At 41.4% G+C, this 15,361-nt stretch overlaps 1 protein-coding gene across 1 annotated transcript; it reads left to right on the forward strand.

Annotated features, from left to right (window-relative positions):
• The first annotated feature begins 343 nt into the window (after positions 1 to 343).
• LOC133560296 (GRB2-associated-binding protein 1-like) lies at positions 344 to 14,864 on the forward strand. The gene is made up of 12 exons (XM_061912665.1): positions 344 to 641; positions 2,808 to 2,936; positions 3,005 to 3,170; positions 3,243 to 3,405; positions 3,483 to 4,063; positions 6,392 to 6,474; positions 11,561 to 11,670; positions 11,755 to 11,990; positions 12,053 to 12,149; positions 12,983 to 13,112; positions 13,279 to 13,413; positions 13,492 to 14,864. Exons 1-12 carry the CDS (start codon positions 567 to 569, stop codon positions 13,672 to 13,674), a joined length of 2,088 nt encoding a protein of 695 aa, XP_061768649.1. The 5' UTR covers positions 344 to 566; the 3' UTR covers positions 13,675 to 14,864.
• Positions 14,865 to 15,361: the final 497 nt, after the last annotated feature.

The raw sequence follows: 15,361 nt of genomic DNA on the forward strand, positions 1-15,361 counted from the left end.
GGTTTAAGATATGTGAGGTTTAAAAAACGAGTCTACGTCGGCAACTCTGGACAGAATTGATGCGGTTCAAAAGATGTAGTAGCACAAAGTCCCACTAGGTGTCAGAATTTACAAAGGCATGTCAAAACTAGATGTGTTGTGTTTACTTCTCCTTTTTTGTGCATGTCATGTTATATTAAAAAACAAGAAAAGAATGTAATGTCTTACTAAGCTCTAAAAAACAACAACAACAGGCCGTTCCAGTGTCGAGGGGACAAGAAGACAAGTGGGAGGGGAGCGAGGATGGAATGTCCAAATAGTCTTGATGGGGGAGGAGCCAATGCTGGGAAGAGGACGTTCTTCTATAAGGACTTGTGACTCACTCATTCTCTGATTGGTGGACTCAGCAGAAGGACCTTTGATACCTGGAGGATGGCTTTGCTGACCACCTTAGAAGAAAATATCTGACTCTGGATCAATCACGAAGAGAGCCGACCGCTGAGAACCGAGTTTGAGTAAGTGCAGAGTTCTCAGTGTCACGTGACTGAAGTGGAGGCTGCTGGTTGGACGACGCTGTTGGCGCCACAATGAGCAGAGATGGCGAGGTGGTCTGTTCAGGTTGGCTCAGGAAATCTCCACCGGAGAAAAAGCTGCGCCGTTACGTGAGTACAGGTTGGAAAAGTGTATAGGAATGTCTGAAAGTGTACTTTGTTGAGTTGAGGAAACGGCTTCCGTCACACACACACACACACACACACTGCTGTGTCAGGCTGTGCTGACTGGTTTTACATTCCAGTAAAGACACACACACACACACACACACACACACACACACACACACACAACAACAACACAACACACATACTCACACACAACAACAACATACACACACACACACACACTCTGCATATCTGGCATGCCTGGCCAATGAGTCGTGTTGTGTTGTGTTCAGAAATAACGGTTTCTGTCCAACACTTTGAGGAATAAAAGTATTTTTCCCTGCTTGTGTGTATCTTTTCATGTTGGTGATGTCTGACATGCAGACACACACTGTCTGCTCAGCTGTGTACTGTCACTGTCAAAACACACACACACACACACACACACTCTCTGCATATCTGGCATGCCTGGCCAATGAGTCGTGTCAGTCTCCATCCTTGTTGTGTTCAGAAATAACGGTTTCTGTCCAACACTTTGAGGAGTAAAAGTCTTTTTCTGTGCTTGTGTGTATCTTTTCATGTTGGTGATGTTTGACATGCAGACACACACTGTCTGCTCAGCTGTGTACTGTCACTGTCAACACACACACACACTCTGCATATCTGGCAAGCCTGGCCAATGAGTCGTGTCAGTCTCCATCCTTGTTGTGTTCAGAAATAACGGTTTCTGTCCAACACTTTGAGGAGTAAAAGTCTTTTTCTGTGCTTGTGTGTATCTTTTCATGTTGGTGATGTTTGACATGCAGACACACACTGTCTGCTCAGCTGTGTACTGTCACTGTCAACACACACACACACTCTGCATATCTGGCAAGCCTGGCCAATGAGTCGTGTCAGTCTCCATCCTTGTTGTGTTCAGAAATAACGGTTTCTGTCCAACACTTTGAGGAGTAAAAGTCTTTTTCTGTGCTTGTGTGTATCTTTTCATGTTTGTGATGTTTGACATGCAGACACACACTGTCTGCTCAGCTGTGTACTGTCACTGTCAACACACACACACACACACTCTGCATATCTGGCAAGCCTGGCCAATGAGTCGTGTTAGTCTCCATCATTGTTGTGTTCAGAAATAACGGTTCTGTCCAACACTTTGAGGAGTAAAAGTCTTTGTCCGTGCTTGTGTGTATCTTTTCATGTTGGTGATGTTTGACATGCAGACACACACTGTCTGCTCAGCTGTGTACTGTCACTGTCAACAAACACACACACACACACACACACTGCATATCTGGCAAGCCTGGCCAATGAGTCGTGTTAGTCTCCATCATTGTTGTGTTCAGAAATAACGGTTTCTGTCCAACACTTTGAGGAGTAAAAGTCTTTTTCCGTGCTTTTGTGTATCTTTTCATGTTGGTGATGTCTGACATGCAGACACACACTGTCTGCTCAGCTGTGTACTGTCACTGTCAACAAGCACACACACACACACACACACACACACACACACACACACACACACACACACACAGAGCCTTGTGACGGCTGCAGCAGAAATGTGTGTTCATGCTAAGATTTGGACCAAAGTTCAACCGGCGTACACACTCCCTATTGTGTGTGTGTCAGTGTGTGTTATGCAATCCATTGTAATCGCTCTCAGCTGGGCCCTCTTGGAAAATTTGCAAGGATTTACCTCCAAATCATCTGGAAAACAATACGCACACAAAAGCCTGGAGTTGTATTCCGCATGGATGGGACAGGAAGTGGTGGAACACGTGTCTAAATAAGCAAATGGAAGGTTTGCCGTTAATTTTGGTTCGGAGACCGGATAGAGGAAGTTTTTTTTGGGGTGGGGTGGGCATTGTTTCCACTTCCTGTTGGGGTCAGGGGTCAAAAAGAAAACAAAGAGAACAGGAAGAACGATGAGAGGAAGTGTTCAATCACTTGGATTAACAACGTCTTAGATTATTAGCTGTTGTCATGGCAACTCTTATGGGTTTCTCTTATAGCACCGATATGCTGCTTGAAGATCGTCATGCCGAGCTCATGTCCTGTCCCACTACTTCCTTTTCCTGTGTGTGTTTGGCGAAACATGGGAGGAGGAATGTTGTTGTGCACATTGATCACATGAACACACAGGAGTTAGTGATTTATGAAGGTTTCCCACTGTAGGCCTGGAAGAGGCGTTGGTTTGTGCTGCGTAGCGGCCGGCTGAGCGGTGAGCCTGATGTTCTGCAGTATTACAAGAACGCACATTCCCGTCGACCCATCAGAACCATAAACCTGAGCATGTGTGAGCAGGTACCCTCACACCCACAACACATCTCCTTCTCTTGCCAGGAGAGGTTTCATTTCTTTCTGTCCTGCAGGTAGACGCTGGCCTGTCGTTCACAAAGAAGGAACTGGAGAAAAGCTTTGTTTTTGATGTAAGGACGGAGGAGAGGACGTGGTACCTGGTGGCTGAGTCCGAGGAGGACATGAATCACTGGGTGGCCTCCATCTGCCTGCTGTGTGGCTTCAACCCAACAGACGAAGGTGAAGGACCAAGGGATGGAAAATCTTAGTAACATACATTTCATGTTAATGTCAACCATTTTGTTCTTCCAGTACATGATGGCCTTCCCGTCTCCAGCACTTCCCCTGGCCTTACCATTACCACGGTAACGGTCTCTGGTGCCCCCTATGAGCCTGTCGGAGTGAACCCCCAGGTGAAGGAAGGTGGCAGTGTGGAGGATTACATGTGGCTAGCGCAATGTCGAACTCACATCAGGTTAGGTCTCCCTCAGCTATTTGAATTGCCATGGCAATAAGCACAGCCCTTCAAATACATTTGCTTTTGTCGTGCAGGCCTCCACAAGGTTCCTCCACCTCTCTAGATAGCGACAGTGGCGACAACCTCTTTCCTACTCCCTCTATCGCCTCTTCCTCCTCTTCGCCCTCGCCCCCCCGACTTCCCACCAGCCTCCCTCCGCCTTCCTCCGGCTCTCGGACGGCGTCGTGGACATCTGCTGCCACAACAGATGCCCTTAGCCAGTCTCTGAACTCTAGCACGAGTCTTTATGTCCAGAGAGTAGGCGAGAGACCTCGATGTCACCCCTCTCCACATCCAAGGAAGCATTCACTGGATTTCCACCTGCGCCCCGTGGCAATAGCTACATCCAGTGGCTACCAGATACCACGCCCGATCGCTGCACATCAGCCAGCCCCTTCTCTGCGCCCGTACTCCACCCCTAGTGTGGACTCATTAACACAGGCTGAGCTTTTCACCTCCACTCCGACTCCTCCACCGCGCCCGCCTAAGCCCATTGCTATGGCAGCCATCGGTGAAAGTCTGACGAACGGGCAGGGCTCTGAGTCGGGGCCGAAGCCCGGAAGCGTGGAAAATGCCGAGGGAGTGACCAGGAGTAACTCTGCCTCCACACCGAGACGTGAGTTTGTCCACTAGAGGGGAGAAGAACCTAAAGTACATGCAGTTATCTCTCGCCACGCCTCGATTCAAATACTAGGCCTTACCACATCACATTTTTAAGGGATATTTTACAACATTTTGGCCTACAGTAAGCTTTTTCAGGCATAAAAATGACTAAATGAACATAAAACATAAATACCACAGTAGAATTGGCAACTAAATGAGACCAAACCAATCAGAGTGCGTTGTTCAGTGTTGTAGCCACTGGTCGAATGCAGCTGAGCTCCAGCACCCCCCGCCACCCCGAAAGGGACAAACGGTAGAAAAAAGATGGATGGATGATTGGCTCAGCCCCAACGAGAATTATTATATTGCATTAAAACATTGTGAAGATGACTAAAGGGTGTTATTTCATGGACAGAGGGCTCTTATTATGTTGAATATGTATTTAGAAGGTAAACATATCTTACATCCCAGCTATGAAAATCAGTCGATAATTCATACTTTGCGGAAGTCTGTCTATCGTGTTCATGTCCGTAATCAATTAACTGAGATAAATGAGGGATGACTGTACTATTCATTTTCGCGCTCTCCATATTCAGAGATTTATGTTTTCTTCTTGAAGTTGTCAATATTAATTTATATATGGTATTTGTTTTTTATGGTAACTTAAATAGAAAATGGTTTGATGGCGTTATCTGCAGGGGAAAGCTGGTGCTGCAGCTGTGAATCCAGCAGAAGGTCCTGTCTCATAAATCAATAAACTCAACATTTCCAAGAGGAAGATGTTTTGACAAGACGGGATGTTGAGTAACTGCACGTTTTGTTAGTACAATGCTGTATAGTGTAAGCCTGTAATAGTTTATTCCAGGGCAAACAATTATTTAAAATGTGGTTAATAACTGAGAGGCATAATGTGGGGTTTAAAAGACTGGTGTCAAACCTATTAACTCCTTAGCCCCCTCCTTAAAGTAACCCCCACTACCACCCCACACAAAAAAAGAACATATTGCATACAGTACATGCAGAACAAACACATTTCACTGGAAAGTCACTTTTCAAATTAAGTGGACCACATTGAATGATGTGGTGGGTCAGATCTGGCCTAAGTTTGTTTGACAAGTGTGGTTTAGAGCACTGTTTCTTAACAGTGGTTGGGCAGCGAGCGCCCACTTGGGGGCCGCCAAAAAATATGTTGTCCTAATGTGACTCAGCAATACTCAGTTGTAGTACACTTTTCCACCACTTCCTTCCATCCATCCATCCATTTTCTACCGCTTATTCCCTTTCGGGGTGGCGGGGGGCGCTGGCGCCTATCTCAGCTACAATCGGGCGGAAGGCGGGGTACACCCTGGACAAGTCGCCACCTCATCGCAGGGCCAACACAAAATAGACAGACAACATTCACACTCACATTCACACACTAGGGCCAATTTAGTGTTGCCAATCAACCTATCCCCAGGTGCATGTCTTCCACCAAATCTAAAAGAAACCGAAGAAGTCTGGAACTAAAGTCATAGAGAAGTTTCTTAAGCGCAAAAGTGGTGACGCTGTAAAACATTTTTTTACTTTAATTGTTTTGACTCTTTACTTAAGAAACATGTTCATTATTATTTATTATATAAGCACAACATTATTGAATGTACATATATTTTTGGGTCAGTTATTTATGAGTCCCTTCTTATGTAGGGTATTTAGTTACTACTCATTTTCCAATCAGCCTGACCTAAGCCTTAGGTTTAAGTGTTAATTAAACAATAATCTTTGTGATTAACTCATATATCATTTGACAAGGTTGTAAACTGTAAGTAGGTTATATATAATTATCGAATACGATTAAAATCTAAAGTAAGATGACTAATTCTGTGTTAATCTTCGAGGGTGCCTCTGTTGCGTAAGAATGGAGACCGGAGGTACAAAAGGTTAAGAAGTGGTTTAGAGTATCCAAAATGCATATGGGTATATTCATTATTTGCGGTATTTTACCAATTACACGTAGTCTTAGAGCATAACCCCTGCGAGTAGCAGTAAACTATTTTAGGCCTACTGGTTTTCTTACACATTAGCTCTTGTTAGAAACTGGCTTTAGAAAGTGGCTGATGTATTAAATCCTCACCGCGTGGATTTGTTCCAGCAAAAGAACAAGACACTTTGTCCTGCTCAAAGACTCTTAGCTTCCAGTGATGCAACGTTGTGACGTGTTTGCTTCTGAAACACACGTTTGTTGTGTTTGCAGACTATTACCATAGCTTAGCTCAAAGAAGGCACAAAAGTCATTGTGGGAGTTTGAAGATCATCCAGTGAGATTCCGGAACAACTTGCTGACCTTGTCTTCTTGTATTTTCAGGCTGTGAGTCCCTGACGCTGTCTCGCTCGCTCTCAGATAGAGCGAGCCTGTTTGACTTCAGTGATAGCTTCAACAGCTACTTTGTGAGTTTCACACACCTGTCTGGGAAAATCCTAACTTTCTTTTTCTGAATTCTAACTTTCCTACACAATGCCTACCTTGACAGCAAAATAAACGCGGTAGTAGGTGTGACGTCATCCCACCTGCACGTACCCACTTTAGCCGACAGTGTTGCAATCACTCCTCCACAGTAACGTTTCACAAACGTTCATAACAAAAAGCTCTAGAACAGGGGTGTCAAATTCATTTTAGATAGAGGCCCCATTGAGAAAAATCCACTCCCATGGGGGCCGCACTGGTAAAATCACGGCATGATAACTTAAAAATAAAGACAACTCCCGATTGTTTTCTGTTTAAAAATAGAACAATTACATTCTGCAAATGTACAAATCATAATGTTTTTTGGGGGGTAGGGGGGTTACACTTACATGTTGCGGTTAAAAGTATTATATCTTTATTTATCGTTATTTATACTTTCTGAAAAAATATTGTGATAATGTTTGTCAGTCAATTCATTGGTGTTAATTTTAAATTTAATATCTATCAAGATAAAAAAAATTATATCAAAATCAAATTACAGGATGTTATTCATGTAGTTTGCTCAGATTTCCTCCACCGGTGCACTGACGTCATATGGTTTATTTTTTTTAACATATGTAGCATAATCTACAAAGAATTGCTATTGCGACATCTCGTGGACACGTTTAGAACTGCAGTTTCTTTCATTCAAAAGTTTTGGCTTATTTTTATACTTAGCAAACTCATCTTGTGGGCTGGATAAAACTTGTTTGCGGGCCTTATCCGGCCCACGGGCCGTACGTTTGACACCTCTGCTCTAGAAAGACCCAACAATTATCTGACAACTAAATAAATACATGCCATTTATTTTAGGCCATAGTTTCTTCACACACCATACAGAGAGCAGATAAAGGGGTGGCATTGGGGTTTGGAAATACCCGGATTGATCAGCATTGGGCCCATTTCCGTAAAAAAGTATGTGATCGGCTAAAGCTGATTAATGTTTTTAATGCCGATCATAAAAACGGCTTCCCTCTCCCCTGATACTCAATTCTATTTATTTTTGGCCCCTCAGCTGACTGAGGCAGCTATAGTATGTCCATACACTGTGCTGATCTGCGCCCCTAAGTTATTAAACATCACCTACATTGCGGAAAATAAACTGCATTTCTTACAAGTTTTATCATCACCGAAGGGCGAGGCTAAACCTCTTATTCACTGAGTAAAAGTAACAGCTCATCACTAAACTAGCCACTAAGATAGCTTGCAACACCACAATAAACAAGTTCTTAGATGGAAGTGCGTTGCAGCAGAAAGTAAGCAGATGAGTATGCAGGTAAGTACAGATTGATCCATATAGCGTTACTGTCAATACCAAGTGTAGTTTCGGTGTATGATCGGTACCAGAGTGATTAGATTGATATTTGGATTTTATATTATATTATTATTATTATTATTATTTATATGATTTATTGTTATTTTATATTTATATTATTTCTTATTAGTTTATATTTATTTTAGGTTTATATTTTTTGTTGTTATTTTTTGTTAATGCTTACAAATTCATGGAAAAAGTCTGTCCACACGAGGACTTTGAGGGGGGAGGGAAACTAAGACTTTAAAAGAGTAGTAGCTTTTGTTTAGTTACTGTGCGCTATTGACTTTGGTTTGCTCAAACAATTGTATGTAATAAAAGAAAATAAGGAACTGTTTAAATATTGTTGTGATATTGTTACACTGTCATCCCCCGCGACCCCAAAAGGGAATAAGCGGTCGAAAATGGATGGATGGATGGATGTCATCCTGTGTTTGTTTATGATTATAATTGTTTTTAAAATTTGAAAATCATAGTGATCTAGAATATTTCAAAGTAAAAAGTATTCAAACTTCACAATTTCCCAGTACTTTAAGTCCATATTACCATATGAAAATATATTCTGCAATCTGCGCAATTCAAGCAGAAACTGGTAATTGATACACCATCCATCCATCCATCCATTTTATACTGCTTATTCCTTTCTGGCAATGTTCGACTACAACTGTGTTTGCAAGTTATATATGCAAAAGTCATATGTTACGTGAGCAAAATGAAGTCACTTACAAACTGTTATTTGGACAATGTCACCTGCAAGCACTTGTTGCAGGTTTTTGATTGATTGATTGAGACTTTTATTAGTAGATTGCACAGTACAGTACATATTCCGTACAATTGACCACAGAATGTAACACCCGAATAAGTTTTTCAACTTGTTTAAGTCGGGGTCCACGTAAATCAATTCATGGTACAAATATATATTATCAGCATTATACAGTCATCACACTAGTTATTCATCAGAGTATATACATTGAATTATTTACATTATTTACAATCCATGGGGGGATGTGAGGGAGGGGGTTAGGTTTGGTTGATATCAGCACTTCAGTCATCAACAATTATATCATCTGAGAAATGAACATTGAAACCGTGTTGTTCTGACTTCATAGGATATGTACAGTACAGCGAGCAGGAACATAGTGAGGCCAGAAAGCATAAGAACAAGTATATACATTTGATTATTTACTATCAGGGGAGGTGGTATATGGAGGAGGGAGGGTGTTAGTAAAGGGTTAGAGTTGCCTGGAGGTGGTGTTTTAGTGCGGTTTTAATGGAGGATAGAGATGCACTTTCCTTTACACCTGTTGGGAGTGCATTCCATATTGAGGAAAAGTACAGCCAATCATTCCACTATGGGGTCTGAGCATTTAGTTTGATGCTCATCATCGTCTGTGCAGGTGAAAAACTAACGTCAGCGGTAGCACTTCACGAGAAAATTAATAAGGGTCCACCAAAGTAAGGCACTTGAGTTTTACAACTTGTTCCATCAGATCGTTCCTTGTTTAGTTTATGGTTTTTCTTCTAGTGTTTTTTGGTTCAGTTCCTGTTTTGCGCTCTTATTTTTGGTTACATTTCCTGTTTTGTTTGTATTTTGCTTTCAGAAGCTTTACTCTCTTTCTGAGCGTTTCCATCCTCACCGGTGGCCTGTTTGTCTAATCTGGTGTTAGTGGGCTATTTAAATCAGCCTATTCCTTTGTTGGTTGTGGGATCATTCCAACAGTTTAGTGTCCTGATTGTCAGAGGTTAGTATTATTTTGTTTGTAGTTATGGTCAGATGAAGCTTCTTGAGGCATTGAACCACTTCAATACATGCAAACAGCTGCATCTTTAACCGCATAAAGTGTGATGAATTGAACTGTTGCGTTTATTATGGCGCTTGGAAATGAATATGAATCACAATAAATATTTGACTAAATGGTTATGCTAGTTAAATTAAAGTGTAAAAAAAGCTGTTTTGTGTGTTTTATATATATATATATATATATATATATATATATATACACATATATATATATATATATGTGTGTGTGTTTGTGTTTTGCCAACATGTAGAATCATATGATAGGGCAGGTTGTATGTTTTTCTGTCACGTTGAGGAGGCATAAAGAGGAAGATGACACTATAGTGTAACTTAGACAATGATGTACAGAACATGAGATTTAGATAATTTTTATTTTAGGTTTTAGGTGATTCTTTTTTTTTTTTGACAAAACCTCTCCATCGTCCAGCTATTGATTTCTGGTAGCTGGTTTAATAAATGTAATGCTTACAGGGATAAACTCATTCAAATAGTGATGTTGCTGAGAATCGAACCCACGTCTTATGGTATAAAATGTATTAAGTGCTACCCAAGATCGGCTGATGTTGTTAACACAATTTACCTGTTTAATATCTATAGTGACGGCGTGGCGCAGTGGGAGAGTGGCCGTGTGCAACCCGAGAGTCCCTGGTTCAATCCCACCTAGTACCAACCTTGTCATGTCCGTTGTGTCCTGAGCAAGACACTTCACCCTTGCTCCTGATGGGTGCTGGTTAGCGCCTAGCATGGCAGCTCCCTCCATCAGTGTGTGAATGTGTGTGTGAATGGGTAAATGTGGAAGTAGTGTCAAAGCCCTTTGAGTACCTTGAAGGTAGAAAAGCACTATACAAGTACAACCCATTCATCATTTATAGTGGTAACCGTTTTGGATCAAGTCTAGCATCATGCTTTTATTATTGTGAAATTTTAAAGACCATTTTTATTCTCTATCCATATTCCGAGCTGACCACAGCTCTCAAAAACCCACATTTTCAATAGAGGAGTTGTTGAATTTCCCGGCAAATCTAAACCGCGTCTCCAAACAGTCACGTGGTACAACTTTGCAGCGAGGCTTCACACGTCTTGCCCGACATGAAGCAAAACTCGCTTCGCAGAAACGCCCCTAACATAACTCGACACACGCCTCAAAGCCCCGGCAAAATTCGTATCATCACTAATTGTTGTCCTTTATGCTTTGCAGTTCTTTCTTGTTGTCTCTCCTATAGCCATATCTTCACACACAGTTTCCCTGTGCTTGTTTAGTACATATTCCTGTTGTACTGTTACTCAGATATTTGTATTTTTGGGCATCAAACACTTCTGAACCTGCTCGTTGCCTGCTGTCATCTGCCTTTTAACGTCACGACCTCCACTAACATGAGCATTCCTGATACTAATATCTACTTGGTTTTGTGGTCTGGTTATTAGTATATTGATATCAAATATTGGTTTGATATCCACAAAGAAATACAGTACTTCATGATACAAGCAATCTGTTCCGCTCCAGCCAGCGTCTCTTCTTGCTGGTTTAGCAGACAAATAACATGTCTCCATTTGAGAGCCTTTTAAGAGTTTTTACTTAAAAACACAGTCATATTTAACACACAGAAATAAAATATGTCAATATAACCTATATGAGCTATGTAAAAACTTATCTGGCACATACCGACAAAAAGAAAATGCCCTAGCTCAATGCTAATTTACATTGTATTCATCATATAGATGCTCTGATTAGCATCAGAAATTTGACATAGATAGATAGATAGATAGTACTTTATTGATTCCTTCAGGAGAGTTCCCTCAGGAAAATTATTTAATATGACTGTGAAGCAAACGCTGGAATGAGGTTTAATGTCTGCAAACATTGAACATATTTTGATTGTTGATTTATTGTGCATGTTTGTGTGTGTGCTGTCAGTTGAATAAAGGCATGGTGCCGCTGGGCAGTGTTTGCTCCGAAGACAACGACGCGGATGAAAATTACGTTCCCATGAACGCCGCCACCATCGAGTCCCCTCACCTGCCGCGGTCGGTAACAAGCCGACGCCTCGTTTTTTTGTAATTTCAAGGCAGGAACCAAAAGCTCAGATAATCGTGTTGTCATGCTTTCAGACCGTCGGAGACACCCCACAATCACCAGGAGGCCAACTACGTTCCCATGACCCCTCTCGGCCCTCACCTCCCCGCTGCAGCTGACCCGCCGTCATTGGGGACACAGGTGCCCCCGGCTGCTCACACGGGTTTTCGTATACCCCCGTTGACGCCCCTCACTGCCCCTCACCCGAGGGAGGGAGAGCTGGAGACAGTGCCGCCGCCCGTTCATCGCAATTTGAAGCCACAGCGCAGAGGTAGGTCTTTCTGTCTCCACTGTAGACTGCATGCCTAAATGTCTTCTGTGTGTGTCTGCCAGTCAGACCAGCGCCCCTCAACATCCCTCCAGTGCAGCAGGACTGGCAAGAAGTCCCGCCCCCTGTGCGTTCACCTGTCACTCAGACCTTCACAAGACCGTATGTGTGTGTGTGTTTGTGTGTGTGTGTGCGTGTGCTAAAAAATGCTTGGTTATTTTGGTAAACTAATTTTATGGGTTGCAAGTGTTGAGTTACATTTCGGAGTTATTTTTATGAAGAACAACCAATTTTGGGGATTATTTAAGGGTATTATTTTAACTCAAATTCTGCGTTTTCAAAATTATGAACCATTTTTGGGTTTTGGGTTGTTTTTCAATTTGGAACCCATTTTTGGGTAAGAAGCTTTTTTTTTTGTTTAAAAGTGACTTTTTTAAAGTGTATTATGGATTAATCTCATTAACGTTTATAATCACACATCTTATTTACATGAAAGATGTCATTTAAAATGTACAAGTTCGTGTTGGCGTTTTTTTTTCAGTCCAACAAAATAATATAAAATAATGCAATTCCAATTCCAAAACCAAAGCCGCCCCAGCAACATTCAGAATAGCAATCAACAGAGCAATTGAGAGGACACACAAACATAACAATCCAAAAGTAGTCAAACAAAAATGAATAATAACAACAGTATCAATATTAGTAAGGATTCCTACATAGAAGTGATTAGAAATCCCTCATTTACATGATCATCAAATAACAAATGTTTTAAAATGAACAATAGCGTGAGAGTGGCTTACACTTGCATCGCATCTCATAAGCCTGACGACACATTGTGTCCAATATTTTCCACAAATATAAAATAATTCATATTTTAGGCTCATTTAATAGTTAAAAATAATTTAAATAATGGATCCCATATTCCAATATGTTACTCATTATAACAAGTTCATGTTTATCTCATGTTTAAGTCATTGTATGTGCGTGTGTCTCAGCCCGTCCAGTCGTCGTACAATCAGGCCCACCTCCTCCCACAGTTCATTTTCCTCCTCCGACTCTGATGATCCCGACGACAGCTACGTTGCCATGACGAACAGCAGTCTCAGCTTCAGCGCAGAAGAGCGTGTAAGTAAACTTTTTCCCTTTTGTTTAGTTTTCCCCTCTGTTCAAATCTTTACTGTGTGTGTGTGTGTGTGTGTGTGTGTGTGTGTGTGTGTGTGTGTGTGTGTGTGTGTGTGTGTGTGTGTGTGTGTGTGTGTGTGTGTGTGTGTGTGTGTGTGTGTACATGCAGTGTCTGAGGCTCATGCTACATCGTGCATCTGAGGGAGGAGTCAGCAGCCCATTGGTCAGGCGAGCCAGAGGCAGCAAACATGTGGAGTACCTGGACCTAGACCTCCACGTGGGACGAGTGACACCGACAAGGCAGGTAAGAAGATGCCTAACGAATACTTTCCTTTTGCAAACTCGCAACATAATGGACACGACACAAACTTGTGTCGCTCAGAAACGCTGCACGGAGGATAGCGGTGTCAAGCTGGCTGGAGGCGTCGAGGAGCACGCCCGGGGAGAGCGAACTCGTGTGGACTACGTGGTGGTGGACCCCAAGAGGACCAAGGCCCTGAGGAATACCAGGGAGGCGTGGCACGATGGGAGAATGTCCACGGAGAAGTGCAAGGAGCACAGCTGAGAAGCCAAGTATGGTCGTATCTGTGCTAACATCAATGGTTCAAAACCTTATTTTTTGTAGCTAAGCCCAAATCTCAACATATCCAAGAGCATCTCTAAAGATGATTTTAGCACATGGATTTTACTTCTTTCTGTGAATAAACAACACTGAAAACATCACTTAACGAGGTTTCAGAGTGACTTAAGCTGCCCCTTTTTGTTCTGAATTTAATCTCTCTCAAACTTTTTATTTTTTGCTAAGTATACTAAGTATACATGGTTACTAAGAGCAAATTTTGAAAGTATAGTGTTGTTCTAAACCATTACGGCCGTTATTTATTCACCGAAAATGACATAAGTAATATTTCTGTCAAACATTGAAGAAGCTCCATTCTGTGCCTTGTAATATCAAACAGATGTTTGATTTAAAAAAATACCTGTATACAATTTTAAAACTTGCAGTGCACTGAGACCGTAGTACAGTTTATTCAACTTTACCATGAATTGATTAAAGTAGACCCCGACTTAAACAAGTTGAAAAACTTATTTGGGTGTTACCATTTAGTGGTCAATTGTACGGAACTGTGCAATCTACTAATAAAAGTCTCAATCAATCAATCAAGTCCCAAGGCCAAATCCGAACTGGGAATGACACTATTAGCCCCCCAAGTTCAGTTAAAAATTTGGAAAAGACTATAGATTTTTTGCAGCAAATTGAATATAATGAAAACACCATAACGCTCATAGAGAAACTTGGACAAACACATTGGCAGAGTCTTGCATTGCCATTTTAACCTCCCAAAGCATCTACTACAGTAGACTCATCTGTATATTGGATAACTGGTCCATCTTTTCTGAAATGTGCAACTCTAAAAGAAAATAGACCAAAAACAAATGTCCAGTATGAATGCCCCTGTGGTCTTCAGCTCTCTGCAAATGTAGCCCTTTGAACAATTTAGTTGAATAGCTCTGCCATTGTAAGTGAACCAGAAAGTGTCAAATTTATTTTGCATTGTTTTGTGTGTAAACCTTACTTCCTTTTCCCCTATTTCTTTTCCCGCGACCCCGAAAGGGAATAAGCGGTAGAAAATGGATGGATGGATTTCCTTTCCTTCTTATGTTTTGCATATTTATAGACTGCCACACTGATACAGGAGTTCCTTTAATCTCATTGTCCCTGTGTATAATGACAATAAAAGGCATTCTATTCTATTCTATTCTATAAATAGTGGTTTGTGTTCACCTTTGTAGGGGTCTGAAATGGATTATTTGGATTTACATTCTTTCTTCTGAGAAACATTGTTTTGGACTTTAATGGACCAAATCCAAACAATGTAACAAGAAAAAACCATGGCACCACTGTAGTCACTATTTTAACATGTTTATATAAAAATTGTTTAGTTTTATTACCACCTATGTGTTGTAGTTGTTAGGCTGAGGTAAACGGCAGTTTTTAAATGTTTATTTCAATACATCCCTCCCTTTAAGCTTATCACATGCTGTGTGCCCTATTTTGCATGAATAAATCAATTAATTTATTCATTAATTAATGTTAAATGTCAATAATTAAGGACAGGGCGCTTCATGGTAAATGTTACCAAACACGTGGTCCTTGCTCCTTCCTACGCCATCATTGGTTGGAAGATCATGGTGAATTTCCCCAAATGTACTTGGGTCATCTCCAGCAGTTTATCAATTAATTTTCTTAA

The sequence above is a fragment of the Nerophis ophidion genome, linkage group LG10 (genome assembly GCF_033978795.1).
Source record: "Nerophis ophidion isolate RoL-2023_Sa linkage group LG10, RoL_Noph_v1.0, whole genome shotgun sequence".
In the NCBI taxonomy this organism is placed as follows: domain Eukaryota; kingdom Metazoa; phylum Chordata; class Actinopteri; order Syngnathiformes; family Syngnathidae; genus Nerophis; species Nerophis ophidion.